This window comes from Motacilla alba, chromosome 6 (assembly GCF_015832195.1).
Source record: "Motacilla alba alba isolate MOTALB_02 chromosome 6, Motacilla_alba_V1.0_pri, whole genome shotgun sequence".
NCBI lineage: Eukaryota > Metazoa > Chordata > Aves > Passeriformes > Motacillidae > Motacilla > Motacilla alba.
The window spans coordinates 11573894-11590524 of NC_052021.1; the positions used below are offsets into that span (position 1 = coordinate 11573894).

The 16631-nt window shown below is 40.0% G+C and overlaps 1 protein-coding gene across 1 annotated transcript in view; it reads right to left on the bottom strand.

Annotated features, from left to right (window-relative positions):
- RET (ret proto-oncogene) overlaps positions 1-16631 on the bottom strand; it is a 78767-nt gene that overhangs the window by 17201 nt on the left and 44935 nt on the right. The window contains exons 5-13 of the mRNA XM_038140202.1: positions 16014-16215; positions 15355-15554; positions 10841-11099; positions 9565-9690; positions 8667-8777; positions 6008-6127; positions 5123-5379; positions 3875-4022; positions 575-682 (exon numbers count right to left, since the gene is read on the bottom strand). Coding sequence (XP_037996130.1) covers positions 575-682; positions 3875-4022; positions 5123-5379; positions 6008-6127; positions 8667-8777; positions 9565-9690; positions 10841-11099; positions 15355-15554; positions 16014-16215 — 1531 coding nt within the window. The remainder of the gene's footprint in view (positions 1-574; positions 683-3874; positions 4023-5122; positions 5380-6007; positions 6128-8666; positions 8778-9564; positions 9691-10840; positions 11100-15354; positions 15555-16013; positions 16216-16631) is intronic.

The window sequence follows — 16631 nt, forward strand, 5'->3', positions numbered from 1 at the left end:
CAAAATTTGCCTCATTGGCAATTTATAATACATGTGTCTGCAGATTTTACCCCTTGAAACATGCTTGTTGATGACTGTGGCTTTTAGAAACCATTTCATAACCAGAGGGAGACAATAGTTTTGAGACAGTGGAAGAAAACTGAGTATCAACCTAACTATCCAGCTGTCTTCATCTATATATGGCTGTAGTTGTCTATTTACATTGCTTTAGTATAAATAATAACAACAATAATGAAAACTCAAACTTGAAATATAACTCATATTTGATTATTAACGTAATATAAAAATAGATATTGATTGGTAGAGAATTTGTAGGAGACTTGTTAATTTAAAATAGCTTCAGAATCAAAATGTGCATTGAGGAAAACCCCAGGAAGAATGTTTAGTTACACTGAATTAGTATTTCCTTTTTCTTTCAAGTACTGGTTTTTTAATATATCCCTCTTTTTTTCAGCCAACAGCAAATTTAAAGGATGCTCAGCAATTATCAAGCAGTTGTTGAAATCCATCCACAAACTGCATTTTATTTCCTTTCTGGATGGTTTCATCTTAGTAACAAGCTTTTAGTATTTACCATCTTGACTGCAGGCTCCATAAAGTTTGATGACATGAGGATGGTTGACTTGTTTCAGAAGGTTGAACTCTGATAGGAGATCTCGCAGCTCACTCTGGGAAGCATTTTCTGCAGAAAGTGACCAAACACACAGTTTTGGTTAGGAAAGCATCACTCAAGAGTTCTCTGTGTACAGTCTGCAATATGAGACCTACCATCTCTCCCGGAGTTAGCAAGAGGTTGGAAACCTCTGTACTTCCCCAGAGAAGAGAAATTTTCCCATCTTCTGTGTCTTGCAGCCATTCACATCAGAACCAAGTGAATGTGACTGCTGCTGCTCTGGCTTGGTGGCAGCCTGCTCTAGGCATTGCTCTGCCCTGTTACTCATGACTGCAGAACAAGGAGGTCAGGCAGGAATCAGGAGCAGAGTCTGTAATGTCTTAAGGATGCCATGAAATTATTATAGACCTTTTCTGGTGTTCTAAAGCAACTTCTTAGGGTGAATCAATGCAATAAAAGCTTCAGAAACATATGAAAGCCAAGCTCTCACACTGATCAAACAAAAATAGACCCACTCACTCCTTCTCCTAAATACATTTTCCAACAGCATACAAATCCACTAATCTACTGGCTTACTCTTGTAGCATACAGAAGCTAAAAGTACAGTACAAACTGATTTTACTGGGGGACATGTATGCAGACTTCACTGATGTCAGTGAGAATCATGTGGCAACATATGGCCCCAACAGGCTTTCTTAGCCTTTCAAGTGCTTTGCCTTTTTGCAGAATTCTTCAGACTGACAAGCTTCCTCTCTGAGTGCACTGGGGCTTGAAGGAGATCCCTAGTCATAAGGACACCATAGGTCAGAGATAAATCATCTTCTTCCTCATCCCTAATCTCTCTGACACACAGAACTGGTCTGGACAGTTCCTCCAGTGTCATTACTGGGCATTGATAAAGATGTGTTCATCCTGATTTCAGGATAATGAAAACAAGTTTGGCTTCTGCTCTTTGGTACTGCACTGTGTGCTTTTTTCATAAGGGCTGTGAGCGCCAAAGGATTTATTTGCCTCTTCATGTGTGACCAGTTTGCCTTGTTTGCCTTCCTTATAAAAATAGTTATTCTGTTCTACTGTTATGTTTGTATCAGAACTACATTTGTATCTGCCTTATATTATTTTGTAGTCTGAATCTGCACTCAGAGTAGAGTCTTCTACTGCAGGGAGAACAGTATCAGTTGGTCTCTCACTACTACTACTACAAAAAGCACATATTTATGTAAAACAAAAATCAAGAATGTCAATTTAATGCCTGTAAGAAAAGTCCTATTTTTGTAGCTCTGGAGCTGTGTGATGAGTACAAACAGAACAGAGCAAAGTTAACCATGTACCATGCTTGTTTGTCTGCCAGAAAAAAACTAACTTCAAATGGAGACATTTAGCTCTAAAGCTTTAGGTCACTCATTTTAACAAACCGTGAATAATTTGTTTTTATGTATTGGTTGGTGTTTTTCCCTTTATATTGTAATGAGGGCATTCATATCAGGCAGGAGGTGAAATTTAATTCATATGAGAAAAGTGGTAATAATGGACTGAAAAAAAATTATCCATTTGTTCCTTTAAACTCCATCCATATCCATTTGTTCCTTTGCTCCATCCACAGCTCCAAGAGTATTTTGGCTCAGCTCATTGCTCCCTGTTCCCTCCACAGTACCTAACACCAAGCTGTCACAGTAGGGAGAGTCTTGCCCTGGTCTGTTCTTACTCAGATTGTGCCCATCTACCCAGCCCAGGCAGGAGATCTCTTTCATGCAATAAGAGGCAATAACATACTGTGTGCCTAGCACTGCTCTTTAAAGATCACTCAGTGTGTAACAGTCCCAAACACTTGGACAAATGACCTCCTCTGCATCTGGTACAGGCAAAGAATGGGTGGTGCTGGCCTGATCCAAAATAACTGCCCTTTGTCCTTCCTGGCAGCATTGCAAAGGTCACTGAAGATAATGCACTAGTCCTTATGCTTCAATTGTCATGTGTGAACAGTAAAGTTCAGCCAGCAATAGCACATAAATATTTGCAGAATGACAAATGCTCCCCCACAGTCAAGCTGGAAAATGGAATTTCAGGAGACTATCTGCAATTTAATTTACATTATAGAGGGATTCATTAGAGCCTGAAGTATTACTTTAAATGTCAGATCAATTTATTAAAATAAGGTACTTAAAATAAAGGTTTACTCCTTCGCATTGTCAATTTGGTCAATTCTTTCCTTCATAATTGATAGGAAAAACGGAATGTCAAACCATCTGCAAGTAAAAGCAACATTCTTACCACTACGTCTAAAAATCTGAACTCAGTCACATGCTGATGAAAATGTGCTAGAAAAAACAGTGTCACTAAGTGCACAAATAAACATGAGATCAAATAGTGATTATTGTATTCACAGTGTAATACAACACAGGTCATTACTTGGGTATTACAAATAATAGTTAATTAATCTTCACTTCTGAAAAATCCTAGTTCCCAGACTTCTTCCACGTGACCTGAACCTCTTGCAGTGAAGGCATGCACTGCATAATGCATTTACTTCTTAGGTAAAGGGCTGGGATATGCAGCATCCTTCCTCTGAAGGAGTAGCAAATGTGCTTTGACTGTACCAGAAATGGTAATGAGAAGAATAGCATTTTCCTGTAATGACACGCTTTTACTCGCAAGCAGCAGTGAATGGTTCAGTGCAAGGTCTCATATCATCATCCTAACATTATCTAGGCATACTTTGTTCCCCTCAGGTTTAAAGTCTTAGGGTAAACTAAAGACAGCAGGAGACAGCACTGGGTTATTCAAGCCATTTTGACAGAGCTTCTAGTGATTGAAAAGCAGATCAGAAAGTATAAAAATAGACAGAATTCCCAATCAGAGAGTAAGGTAACAGGTCTGTTCTGTCTCTTCATATGATTTATTTAAAAAGCTTTGCCCAAGGAAACTGGATAGAGGAAAAGAATCAGAAAGCTTTAACAAACCCTTGTAATATTCCCATCAATGCCAAAGAGAATTGAATGCATTCACTATGTTAAGACAGAGGCTCCTTGCACATCATGATTTAGAATTACTTGGATCAATGTGATGCTAACTGCTGAAGTCACAAATCTGCAGACTGTGACTGTCAGAAGGATCTGAATGCTGGAAGAAAGAGAGGCTGTGACACTGCTGGGATTTTAGCTGACCTTTTGCTTTCACACAAGCCCCTCTTCAAATCTATTCAGAGGTTACCACAAATACGTTTGTGGCACAAATAATTTCAAAACCCCAGTGGGAAGGTACCTTTCAGCATTTTCACTGCCACAGTGGTATAGCCAGCCCTTCCCTTGAGTCGGAATGCTGTCGCCTTGACGACCTTTCCGAATTCTCCTTCTCCAAGAGTCTTGCCCAGAACTAGGTTCTTCCGAGGGAATTCCCACTTTGGATCTTCCTGCAGGAGAGAAAAGAAACCCTGTGAGATGGAGCAAGGAAAGGAGTGGCTATTCCTAGGAATAGGTGCACTTCAGTGTGCAGTGTTTGCTTGCTTTTTTTATCAGTATCAGTGAATTCTTATAAAAGCTTCTGGGTATTGAGGTATTACCTGAAAACAATTCCTTCAAAACAGGCTGAACAGGTAGTCTATGGATAATGGATTATATTTACAGGTCTGGGAAATTGGATACAAATGAAAAATGAAGTGATACAGGAAAAATGCTTGCTTTCAGAATAACTATGAACATGTGACTTTCATGGAGAAGTTTTACTCACAGAATAAGGCTTTCACTTAAGAACTGAGCAGAGACAACAATCGTCCTCTTACTAAATTAGTGCTAATAAGCCTTAAGGTTGCAAAATTACGACAGATGTACAAACCAGACAAGAAACTAAAGCAAACAGAGCACAAGGTCTGTGAAAACCTCACTACCTAACACTCAAATAGATCTGATGTTGCCATATAAAGCAGCAGTGTTTCTCTACCACGCTGGCTCATGAAAACCCTCCATTCCACAGAAATCCTGAGTAGTGTGTAATTCAAAGCAGGAAAAAGAAGAGTAAAGGTATGACAGCATGACTGTGCAAAAGTCCTTACATGTAGGCAAAACTCCCACATCAACTGATATCCACAACGTGTATATCAGAAATCAGGAAGAGATGTCAGGAGGGATCTTTCTGTAATGTTTGAAACTTAGCCTTGTTGTAGTACTTTGGCACATCATAGAGAGTACCAACCTGCTGATCGTTAGTCCTTAACTGGACGATGTTAAAAGTAAAACCACAGTGCTGTCAGATGCAGTTACATCAGTAAAAATCACTGGCTTAAATTAACCAAGAATGTTACAATGTATTAAAGCATAATAAAAAAGGAAGAACATACTGGCCTTATACAGCAAATCAAAATGCTTATCCAATTACTCATGAAGTATCTTCAGTGCATGTGCTATTTGAAGGTAATGGGTGTTTCCATGAATGGGCTGCATTCCTGTAACACTGTCTGCATACATAAACAAGGCTGACACCAAAACAGAGCATGCAAAATGGCATCAGGCTTACTGGTATTTTGAAGGTGTCCACAGACACCTGGTTCTCCATGGAATCCAGGGAAGGCCGGCGGACGTTGCTGGAGGAGTAGCTGATGGGGTAGGACTGCGCCGGGCGCCGGAAGGTCATCTCCGCGGAGGCGATGGGCGCCTTCGGGGAGTTCTTGTGGTACCGGTGGATGCAATAGAAGGAAACCAGCACGGAGATGACAAAGCACAGCACCACTGCCCCTGTGATCACAGTCTTGCACAAGTCATCGCACAGTTGCTCTGTGGGCCAAGAAGAGTTTCTTAGAACCTTCCCTGCGGCCTCTTACTTCGCATAATAATTCAGTTTTAAAGATGCAAACTATTTCATGCTACGTTTATTATTAGCCAAAATAAAAATGATTTAAAATATCCATTATCTGTTTCTAAGAACTGCACAAAGCTTTTCTGTTTAAACAAAGGTCAAGCAAAAAAATAATGCACTCCTCCTGACACCATGGGTGATGGTTATCTCTGACATTCTGAAGGTGAGATTTTTCAGAAATTATCAGGAAGCTGGAATTACTTGAAAATAATAGAAATCATTATTCTAATTCTCCTAGCTGTCTCTGCAAATATCAGGTAAGTCTCACTGAAATGCAAATGCTGCTGGAAATCAAAGGATGACTGACTTGTTTGTCAAGTAGTAATGAATAAAAAAGAATCCTTAGCCAAGGCTATAAATAACCCATTCTGGAAATTTTCAGGCTCCATAGTGGATGTCAAGGTGCCAGTTCCTCACTAGTTTTGTATTAGCAGTCTCTGACCAAAGACATGGCTTATTAACATGGCCACAAGTGTGGACACGTCTATATTTACACATGATGTATACAGAGGAAAAGATTACTATCAGAACGGCAGCTAGACTTACCTTTGATATCATCTTTCTCACAATAACAGTTCTGTCTTGGGAAGCAGTAACAAATCCCGTGTCCTGACTTAATTCCAAGATTTCCAATGCCCTTCCCATGGCCACCAATAATGTTTCCACCTAATCAAATACAGACAACAGGCTAAGATTCTTACATGTAGGTAAAGGGAAAAGAAAAGGCTCAGCTTTCCATGGGTTTACCCCAGTATGCATCTGAAATTTAACCAGGGAGCGCAGTGCAGGGATAATGACAGAGATTCCTGAGGGAGATGGAAAACTCTAAATTCTGAAATTTCTGAGATCCTGAAATAGGAGGACCTTGCCCTGTTCAAATATTAGTCCTCATTAGCTTTTATTAAGTTCTATTCCTGCTTCTGATGCTGATTTCCCCACACTCTGGAAAAGTCAGCCTACTGTTCTAGGTACCATTTGTTCCACTGTCAAATAGAGATAGCACTTAACCACCTCTGCAAAATGGCACAGGACAGTCTAGCCAAAGCACTAAGTAAATGCCTAGTGCAAATGATAAAAAAATGAATTGCACTATCTAGAAAGGCATTATTTAATATTAGTAAAAGAACTGCAGAAACTTGTACTCTTGATTTCAAGTAGTTCTTCATGCAGAGTAACAGCAACTGCATTTCCCAGTAAATAATTTTTTTTTCTGTATATGTTATAAAAATGACTATTAGCAGTGACATTTTTATCTCTAAACTGCCCTTATCACAAAGAGCATTTTACAGGCAGCTCAGCTCAGGTGGTTAATTTTGGAAAAGACTCTGCTGAGTCACCGCCCTCTGAGCTGACACTTAAAAGCACTGGTGTTCCCAAAAATGCCTCATTATCCTCCCTGCCTCTCCCCAGCCAACTTCCTTCATCATGAAGAGGTGATGAAATAAAGTTTCCATCTGCCACAGAAAATTGCATGCATTTATCTGTATCTGCCTATGTTTGAAAACCTGGAAGTAGATGGAAGCAGAGAATTCATCAGTCCTACCTAATCTGTTCTTCAGCAGTTGCTTACTACATGAAAGTCTCTCGCTAAGAATGCAATTAGGTTGCCTCTATTTGATAGGCGCAGCCACAGCACCAGCTGCTTCAGCTGAGTGCCCTTGAATGTAATATTCATAGTGTTACTGTGAGAAAGCAATTTTGGGACTCGAGGACATAGCCATCATAATGACAAATGAATTACAGAAATAAGTATTTTCACAACCTAAAGAATATCCTTGATCTTAACACATCTTGGCCTATTTATTGTTTGCCATTTCCAAAGAAATGTCTCCTGCCAGTAAAGGCTGATAAAATGGTACTCCGGCAGCTCTGAGCTCCCAGAACACACTCATTTTTTTTGTCTGCAAGTATACTGCTTTTGGGCATGAGCCCAGGTTCTCAATTGTGTCAAGTCATGTACACAATTATTCAACTTAGGCGTTAAAAGGGCTTGCATAACATCCTGAAAACTTGTCTTACTCGCCTGCTTATTATCCAGAAAGACAATATTTTTTTTGAGCAAAATATCTGATTTTGCATATGTTGTACATATTTTAGTACTGTAGCCCCTGGCACAAATATTTCCACTTTCAAAATGACAAATTATTGCAATTATTACCAATAAAGGATTCTTTCCAGATGATTAGAGAAGTTACTTGCATTTCCTTCAAGCATTTCTCCCACTTAAGGGATTGTTTTTATACACTCTGATGAAATAATTATCTTTCTGCTAACACTAATTTACAATACACAATCCATTCTTGCATGTAAAAATACGAAGAAGCCTCTTTAGCAGTTAATTTTACAGAAGAACATTAAGTTCCAGGCTTTAAGAAAATTCAAGTTTCTCTAGACTCCATTTTAAAATCTCAACTTGAAGTATATGATGTCAGAGTCAGAAGAGGCATTAAAGAAACATGTGTCTTTATTCCTGAATTAGACTGCCAGATTAAAAAAAAAAATCCCCTGAAAAATTATCATCTCACAAAGATGGAAATTGCTCCAGAGAATTACACTGTTTTTTCTAGCCTGTATATCTTCAGAGTGAGTTGTGAACTTGCAGGTATTCACAGGTATATGAGTGGATGTAGAAATATATGCTCAAGTAAAAAGATCCAACACAAATGCATTTCAATTCTTCCTTCATCAATTCTGCTCATATGAGTCTCTGCCTGGATCTTCAAATAGGTAAGGCATTGGTCATTCTGATGGCCTCCTGTCAAAAAAGGGCAGTTACATTTCCCCAGATGATCTTTTGTAAACACATTTATTTTAAATAGAAATCTGTTTCTTCTCACTTATTTACCCAGGAGCTTAAATAAGCCTGGTTCCTGTCATACTGTACTTGAGCTAGCAAGTGGGGCATTAATGTGCCTAGAACCCAGACCTCTCCAGCCAGTACCTCCACTGAAAATCACCACCTGTGAATGAACACGCAGCAGAATGGGAATTGCTGAGAACATCTAATCCCTCCATCAGTCAGCCAATGGGTGTCACCTGCCTGGCTCAAAAAAGGTCAAGCTTAATCCCCATAACCTTAATTTGATTGTATGATTCAAATGCTCATGTGACAATGCAGAGATGCTGAGCTTGTAAAAGCATCTGCGCCTGGGAAAGTGACATTTGAGAGGTGTAACAGAAAAGTCCATCCTAAAACACTCCCTACTTGTGCAGTCTTGGGGACACACAGCTGGGTCTCTGCCCTCCACCACATCACAGATGCCATCCGGACAAGTCTTGATGCTTGGGGTGCACGTGGAGTAGTTCGTGGTGATCCCTGTTAACAGAAAAACAGCTGCACTAATACCACAAGGAAGGAAAGTTCATTGCATCTTCTCAGGGCAGACTAACACTCCAAACAACAGGTTATGGTGCCTTTTAAAGTGAACAATTATGACTACAAACACCTGCTAAGGTAACAGGCAAGACAACAAATAAAGGCCAATGGAAGAAACCATTTTTTGCTATCTTTTCTGCTTTTGGCAGCCCTTTGGTCACGTCACTTGCAGTTACTGTGAACACTGCTTGAAAAAGAGCTGGCTGACCACTCTGAGACTGAAGAGCAGCTTTCACATCTGAGGATTTCTCTACGCAATTTCACCCACTTGAATATGAGGGTTACAAGTGGTTGCAGAGAATGATGACACTTTTGCAGTTTGAAGGGATCAAGCACTGGCACAGAATCATTGTTCTGGAAGAGTGGAGCGCTGTCACCCGTCAGATCTGTGCTCCAGAAAGAGACACTGCTTAGTGCTCACTGTCTGCTGGATGCACCTGCTCAGCACCTGCTCCAGTCACACTGCTGCAAGCTCAGTTCACTTCCTGCTGGTTTATGTACCATGTTCAGCATCACCAGGGACAAGACAGAATGGCCCTTCCAACTTCACCTCATTTTCTGTTTTAGTACATACTTCATATGGGTATTGTGATTTTTTTTTAGCCCCAGCTTCTGTGTAGTTCACTATACCATGTTTTCCAGCCAGAATAAATCAGTTTGTATCTGTGGAACTCAAAGGCACAATTACAACCAAGCAGAAGTTTGACTTCACGCAACATAAATGTACCTTTCCCGCTCCCCTGTCTCCACTGGCATCTTCCTGTCAGCACTCCCAGGCCACCACACTCTTCACATTCAGCACGGTGCTTACTTATAGCACAAGAGTCAGGGCAGTCCTCTTCTTTTTTTAAAACTGTTGGGAAAAAATTCAGGACAAGGGAAATGAGCACACAGGCAGGTCAGCTCAGAAGAGGAAAAGTGTTTTTAGGGATAGATAGGAAGGAAAGACAGATGAAGAAAGCAATGAAAGACTGAAAACTGACTGACCAAATTATCAGTAAACTTAGGGAACAATTAAAGAAAAGCCCAGGTGCTCCTTCTCTGTGAAATAAAAGATGAACAGCAAGATCATAAAGGCACGGTTATGTCTGCTTGACAGCACACTGTCACTGCCTACAACTCTAAATATGTGCAAACATACTGATAACAGAAGAATGGAGAGCACAAATACTTACAGCTTCATACAGAATGTTTGATTAGGGGAAAATACTCAGTTCTTGGGCTAACACATTAGTAACCCAAAGAGCACCAGCTAGAAATGTGTGTTTTCAGACAATACGAGGTTTGTACAAAAAGAAAAGTCCACTGCATGTTTTTTGTTCATTTTTCTTCTACCCATTTGCTCTTGGCATAGGAGTTCTGAACTGATAAAACGTAACAGAGGTGTTGATCAGGTACAATTGTACGGTTTTGCATAAAATGCAACATAGTTTGCAGAGAAATTAGAATGTTTCCAGTGAAACCCTCCTCTGTGGGTGTTACAGGATATTTTTAACTTCCTTCCCCATAAGGGTGGGTCATCACACTGCTCTTAAGAACTTGAATTCAGTGTGATTGCTACATGAATACTACGAAAACTATTTTAAAAACTGTAGAGAGAAGGGAGGAGAAAAATCAGTGAACAAACATACTTAAGCCATATATTTCTTTCTTCAAATAGATACACACACACATATACCTACAGACCCTTTTTCTTCTTCCACAGGAACATGTGAAATACAAAATAAAGGACACACACACACTCTTAAGATTCTTCTAAATCAAAGGTCATCATAAACACTATTAATTGCATACAATATCTCACCTTTCTGCACATTAGCTCTTCAAACAAACAGCTACTACAGGAAGGCACAAATCAAAATTCAAAATCCAAACTCTGTGATCATGTAGCTCAGATTCATTTTCATTGTTAATGCCACCACTTTACAGATGACCCTGCTAATGCATCAGCTCACACCAGGAATGCTTGCTAATCAATAAACAGTTCTGACTGGGGTACTTACGAGTCCCTTCCAGGACAACAGTGAGGAGGGTTTTGGTGTGTTTCCTGCTCTGCTTGTCAGTAGCTTGAACAGTGTACTGTATTTCCTTGCATTCAGGTCTGCGCAGCACAGAGGAGTCATTGACATAGAGGCTCCCAAATTTGTCCTCTCGGCCTTGCAGAATGCTGACAGGATAGCAGCTCGAGTTGGGGGACAGCAACTTGTAGGTGATGTTTACACCACGGAATTTCATGCAGTTTTCAATGCAGATCTTTCCCACCTAGGCTCAAACACCAACAAAGAAATCATAGACAGGAACAAAACTCTACACAAAAAATATTTAGTGCTTCTCAAAAATATCTGAAATAAAATGGAGCATACTATACCTTGCCAAACTCAGTGTTTATTTGGGGTTTACAGATTTGTTATTTTCCTACAAATGCAGTATGTAAATGCTTTAAATGTGATTTTTTTCTCAGTAAAAATGAGATGGAAAGCATTAACTGTTGTCTTCAGACTAGCAGTGAAAATGCAAAAAGCCTTGCCACAGACTCGGTGGTATTTGGTGCCTACTGCTGATGGGCAGCAGTGCTCAGCGGGAACAAGACCCTGAGATCTGGGAAATCCTGAGCTCAATCTCTCTTCTGTCCCAGGCTGACCACTGAAAAAAACTTTTGCCATCCTTGAGAAATCAAAGAGCTCAGCATGAACAAAGCTGAGACACTCTTCAAATAACATAGAAATTGCTATTACATAATTTTTATAATATTACAGTCAAAAAAGTTTCTGGCCAGAAGAGCCCTCTGAAGGCCTTAAAAGGAGTAAGAACCTCATTGTTTCCCATTTGCAATGTTAAAACATTTTAATCTAAAAATGAAAATACGTTGGTTTGCCATATTTGAACTTCTGTGTGCCAGAGTATCTAGGCTAGAACACTCCTCAGTCTAAAACACATCATCTAAGAAGCACAGGAATGTAAAGAACCACCTCCTGCCCAGCTCCTATAGGAACTGATCCAAAGCTCACTTTGGTTTTTCCATTTACAAGAGTGGGATTTCGATCAGGCCCAGAGGCATTGGCTTTCTTTGCAGGGAAAAACCACAATGTGAAGGGTGGGGTGTTATTGAAAGGAACTTGGTGATGGATTATTTTCAAATGCTGCAGTTAAGAAATGTTTTCAAGAAACACCACTGCTGGTAAAAGCATATCTGTACATCTTGGTTCCAGCAACTAAAGAATGTTATAAAACAAAGAAGCTTTTGTGTACTAAGACCTCTTCCCATGAACCTGGACTATTTAAAGTCAGAGAAGAAGCCTTTGCAGTTCTAGAAGCATCTTTTGTTATGGGATAATCCCACTTCATCTAACTTATTCCCATTCACATCACTGATGGCTGGGTCATTTGGCACCATTCCTGTTGGGATTTTAGGTGGCAGGATAACATAGAAAGACTATTAAAGCCATCAAAAGCAAGGACATTTTTTTCTGGCCGTCTCCTCTGCACAACATGCTGGAACTGGCAGGAAGAAGACGAAGACAAGATTTCCACTGTTCATAAACTCTGTCTAGACACAAGGTCTAGACACGTCCCTTCCAGAAGCACGTCAGCGCAGCTTTGGTGCCGCACTGCAACTGGCAGTGCTCCGCTACTGCTCGCATGGTGCTCCTTGGAGGAGGAGAACACAGTGATGATCCATAGCATTAACCTCACAGAGCACACTGAGCTGCCCTTTCTGCCTACTCTGTCATAACTGCTCCTTCCAGGCACCTTTTTGATCACAGCAATTTCCTTCATGGGGTTGGAGAAGACCCCGTAAATTCAGACGACCCCATAAAATCTGAAGAGCAGATCAGCCAGTTTATTCCTTAGAATAGCACATTGGCCAGTTTTGCTTTCTCTATATAATTAGAGAGGACGCTATAAAGGCCTCTCTCAAGAAACTTCTATGAGAAACATAGACTTTCTCTTTTTGCCTGATTCTGCTGAGGAAAGCCCAACCTCGTCACTTTGCTCTGCTCCACAAGTTCTGGAGCCAGCTCAGCTCTCAGGTGCAGCACAGCACAACTCCTGAGGAAAAAGGTAAAGCAGCTACTTCACCCTTCTTTCTCATGAGGGTGAAAAAACAAGTAATCAGGGTAAAGGGTAGTCAAGTTTAACATCAGGGGAGGAACCTACAAATTTGCAAGACTCTCAACAGTTAACACAGAAATACCATTATAAGAAATAAGAAGAGAAAAATCCATCTTTCAAGTTCCAATGTTTAATAAAGTCTGGATAATGATACTGTTCCTCTTCACTGAATTCCAGGAACATTTGGACATATAACCTCTCTAAAAATCTCAGCCAATGTTATTCATCATTTGTCTCAGTAAATGTCAATAGAGCTTTAAGTCCTTTGATAAGTTAAATGCCACTGGGCAAGCCTGCACTGTCAGGCCGTGCTTCTGTTATTCAATTCATTTAGCTGCTCAAATAGACAAATGGCATCAGCCCAGCAGTTAATAATTTCTTCACGCTCCTGTGTTTTCCTTAGGGCAGGAGACAGTTCAGCCTTCATATTGATTTGGCCCAGTGCTTTCCCTGACTACTCTGGCACATCAAGGCTAATTATGCAGCCAACTTTAATAATGTGAAGTGCTGGGGACTAAGCTGCTTACGCTGACTTGTGCTCCAAGCTGAGCACACTGCAAACTCAAACCCAGTTTCTGAAGTAACTGGATGACACTAACTAACTGAGAACACCACCTCCAGAGCCAGGATGACTTTTGCACTTCGCTGCTCAAGAATCAGAACAAAATCTCTTTGTGTTTAGACAGCACAAAGAAAAAGATCTCCTCCCAGAGACTTGGAGCTCTTGCCAGGAACAGTTTCCCCTGCTACTACTGCCACCCAGTGAAACTGCACAATTAGTGTGAAATGCCACTGTTTTCTAAGATCCCAAAATTCCTGTTCAGATGTTTGATGCTCATGACAATATTCCACACCAGTAGCTTTAAAATTCAACTGGGTTTTTTTTTTTTTTTTTTGGTTTTGCAGCCTAAAACTAGAAAAATCCACATTCGCTAAGATTTTAAAACTGAAGTGTTCAAGCAATCCAGGGTATGCACAGATAACCCTGTTGTCCAAATTAATCTGGAACTCATCCATTCACAATAATATTGTATGCATACACCTATACATAAAAATATGCACACAGAAAACAACCCAACCAATTCATTAACCTAAATTCATACACACCTAACAGGTAAGTGTACACATTTGTTTCAATTGCAGTCATGTTGTGACACAGATACAAGAGTTCTAGATGCAAGAGTTAAGACTATGATTATCTTCCATACCTGTGCTATTATTTCTTTTAGGGGGAAACCCAGGTTTCACCCTATCCCCAGGCAACTGGCAAGGGTAAAGCTTTCACAGTCTGGTGCTACAAAAGCCTCAAACCTAAAATCAGAAATAATTTGATCTGCACAAAAAGAACAGACTATCCTCTGAAGTTTCTAACAGGCTGCAAATTGAAAAATTTCAGCCACAAGGCATCATGAAATGTCATAAAGAAGTAGCTTTTGTAGTGAGGCACCCACATGAGCACACTTGGTACCTTTTCCTTATTTAGGATATCCAGTGCAAACTATGGACAAAATGTCCCTTGTCACAGCAGTAGAATTTTCACTGGTCACATACAGCCTGTTCTGTACTCTGAAGGGCTATCAAGCTGTAATGTACTTCATCAGATTAGATGTAATAACATGTAATATATCTAACTTCCCTTTTTATTTCTTTTTAAAAGTAGCCAGAGGCTTCAAGATTAATAAAACTTAATTCTTCCTTAAAATTCTTCTAATGAATTGGTTTTCTCTGCAATTGGGATGACCATATTTTAATCTCAGTCCTCCTCTCTGCTACAATACTTACAAGGCATGCTTTCCAGCAGCTCTCCCAAAAGAGTTCATCCCTGATGTTTTTAATATTCACTTCCATCATATTAATTGCATTGAACTAGTTCCTTATTAATGTACATGTTTCATAGGAATTACATTGTCATTTTCACCTGACTAATGTCAACCTGTGAGAAAGTGTCTCTGGAAAGCATTATTAATGGCAGTGGGGGTGATTAAGCTAAAACAAGGGTTAAATTAGGAAACACATGAATTACTAACTAGCCATTACCTAAAGAAAAGTCATTAATATACTGAGACTCCAACAGCTGGACAAATTCCTTTCTTTTTGCCCTTGACATTGTTGCAGTTATTCATGCCTAAGTCACTCATGGTTGCAAGTCCTCCTGTCCACAACATGTTATTTCTCTTCATTAGTATTTCCATGTGTGGCTCCTCCTCTGTAATTACGTGGTGAGAGAGGTAGTGCCCAGCCTATCTGCTACCTCCTACATCCAGCAACAATGACAATGATAACACACTTTTCAGTGATTCTGATTAAAACAGTTAAACCAACAAGCACTGTAACACATCTGGCCCCAGTGATCCAGCTTGTAAGCTCCATCAGAAAGGGGAAGTATAATTAACATGGTTCTTACTTGTGCAAAACGTTCAGCATTTCTGTTCACTGTGAACTGGTAAGTTATGTTTGAAAACTGAATGCTGACAGGGAGGATGGAGACATTGAAATGAAGCATCACCGATCTTTCTGGGCCATGAAATTCTGTGTCATTCACCAAAACATCCAGCTGGAAGGAACGATGCTCTGTGACTGAAATGCTTTTATTCAGTACCAGTTCTGCGAAGGAAAAGATTCATCTATTAAGCAACCCACATTATCTGCAAATGCATCTTTTAATACTGCAAGCCCAACAAAAATAGATGTACCAAATTTAATTATACACATCCAAGTTTCCTAATAGGAAATAGAAGGCAAGTTAAATATGAAATATGTTCTTATGCTCTCTGTCATTCAAGATGTTTGGGAGGCCTTCTTCCCTTCTACCTACCAAGCCAAGAATCCTACAATCAAAACCTCTTGCTTATCAGTTTATATATCACCATCCCATATACTCCCTACTGCAGAGATGCACAAGCTCCATTTTTTCAGTATGTATTTAAGACTCAGTGTTTTATTTACATGGAATTTCTCAGCTTTCTTTGACTCAATACTTACAAAATGCACAGAAAAATTCAAGAGCTTATTGGTCAACTACTAAAAAGCAACTTCTTCTCTATTTGAAGAAAGAGTCCTTACTGTACTCGTGCCGAGTTCCCCTCACTTGGCTGCCATTTGGGCTGAAGTGGATTTCATCAAAGATGTGCTCTACACGAAATGTTTCACTTATCCAGGGGTCGTCAGTAATGATGGTTCCTGTGTATTTCTTTCTGCTGCTTTCAAGGGGATAAATAGGTGTGGTGTCTGCATCGTACACAGTCAGCGTGGAAAGAACAGTGCCCTGGTAGGAAACAATAAATGGCACTGCTGAAGGACCTGAAGCTTTCTTCTTCTGATAACTGTTTTGGAGATTGAAATACTGGTCAAACAAGACTTTACAACTTCCACTGAAACCCAGGCAAATGTATTCACAAGTATCTTGTCAAGACTTGTTCTGGTCAGGAGAGGGCAGCAAACTCCTAAAATCAGTCTTTTCCCTTCCAGACACTAAGACGATCAAAATGTACTTAGAAAGGAAAATTGACTACCAAGAGATCTTGTTCTAAGGAAACAGAAGCTCTCTCATGAAACACACGTCATCTATCCCCCCCTCTGCCAAAAAAAGTCTTCTCTATACCACTGACTTAAAAAGGGTCATTGCTCCTTGGAAGAGCCAAAGAGCCCACATGTATACTTCTCTGCCAAAGCAAGGGCTGT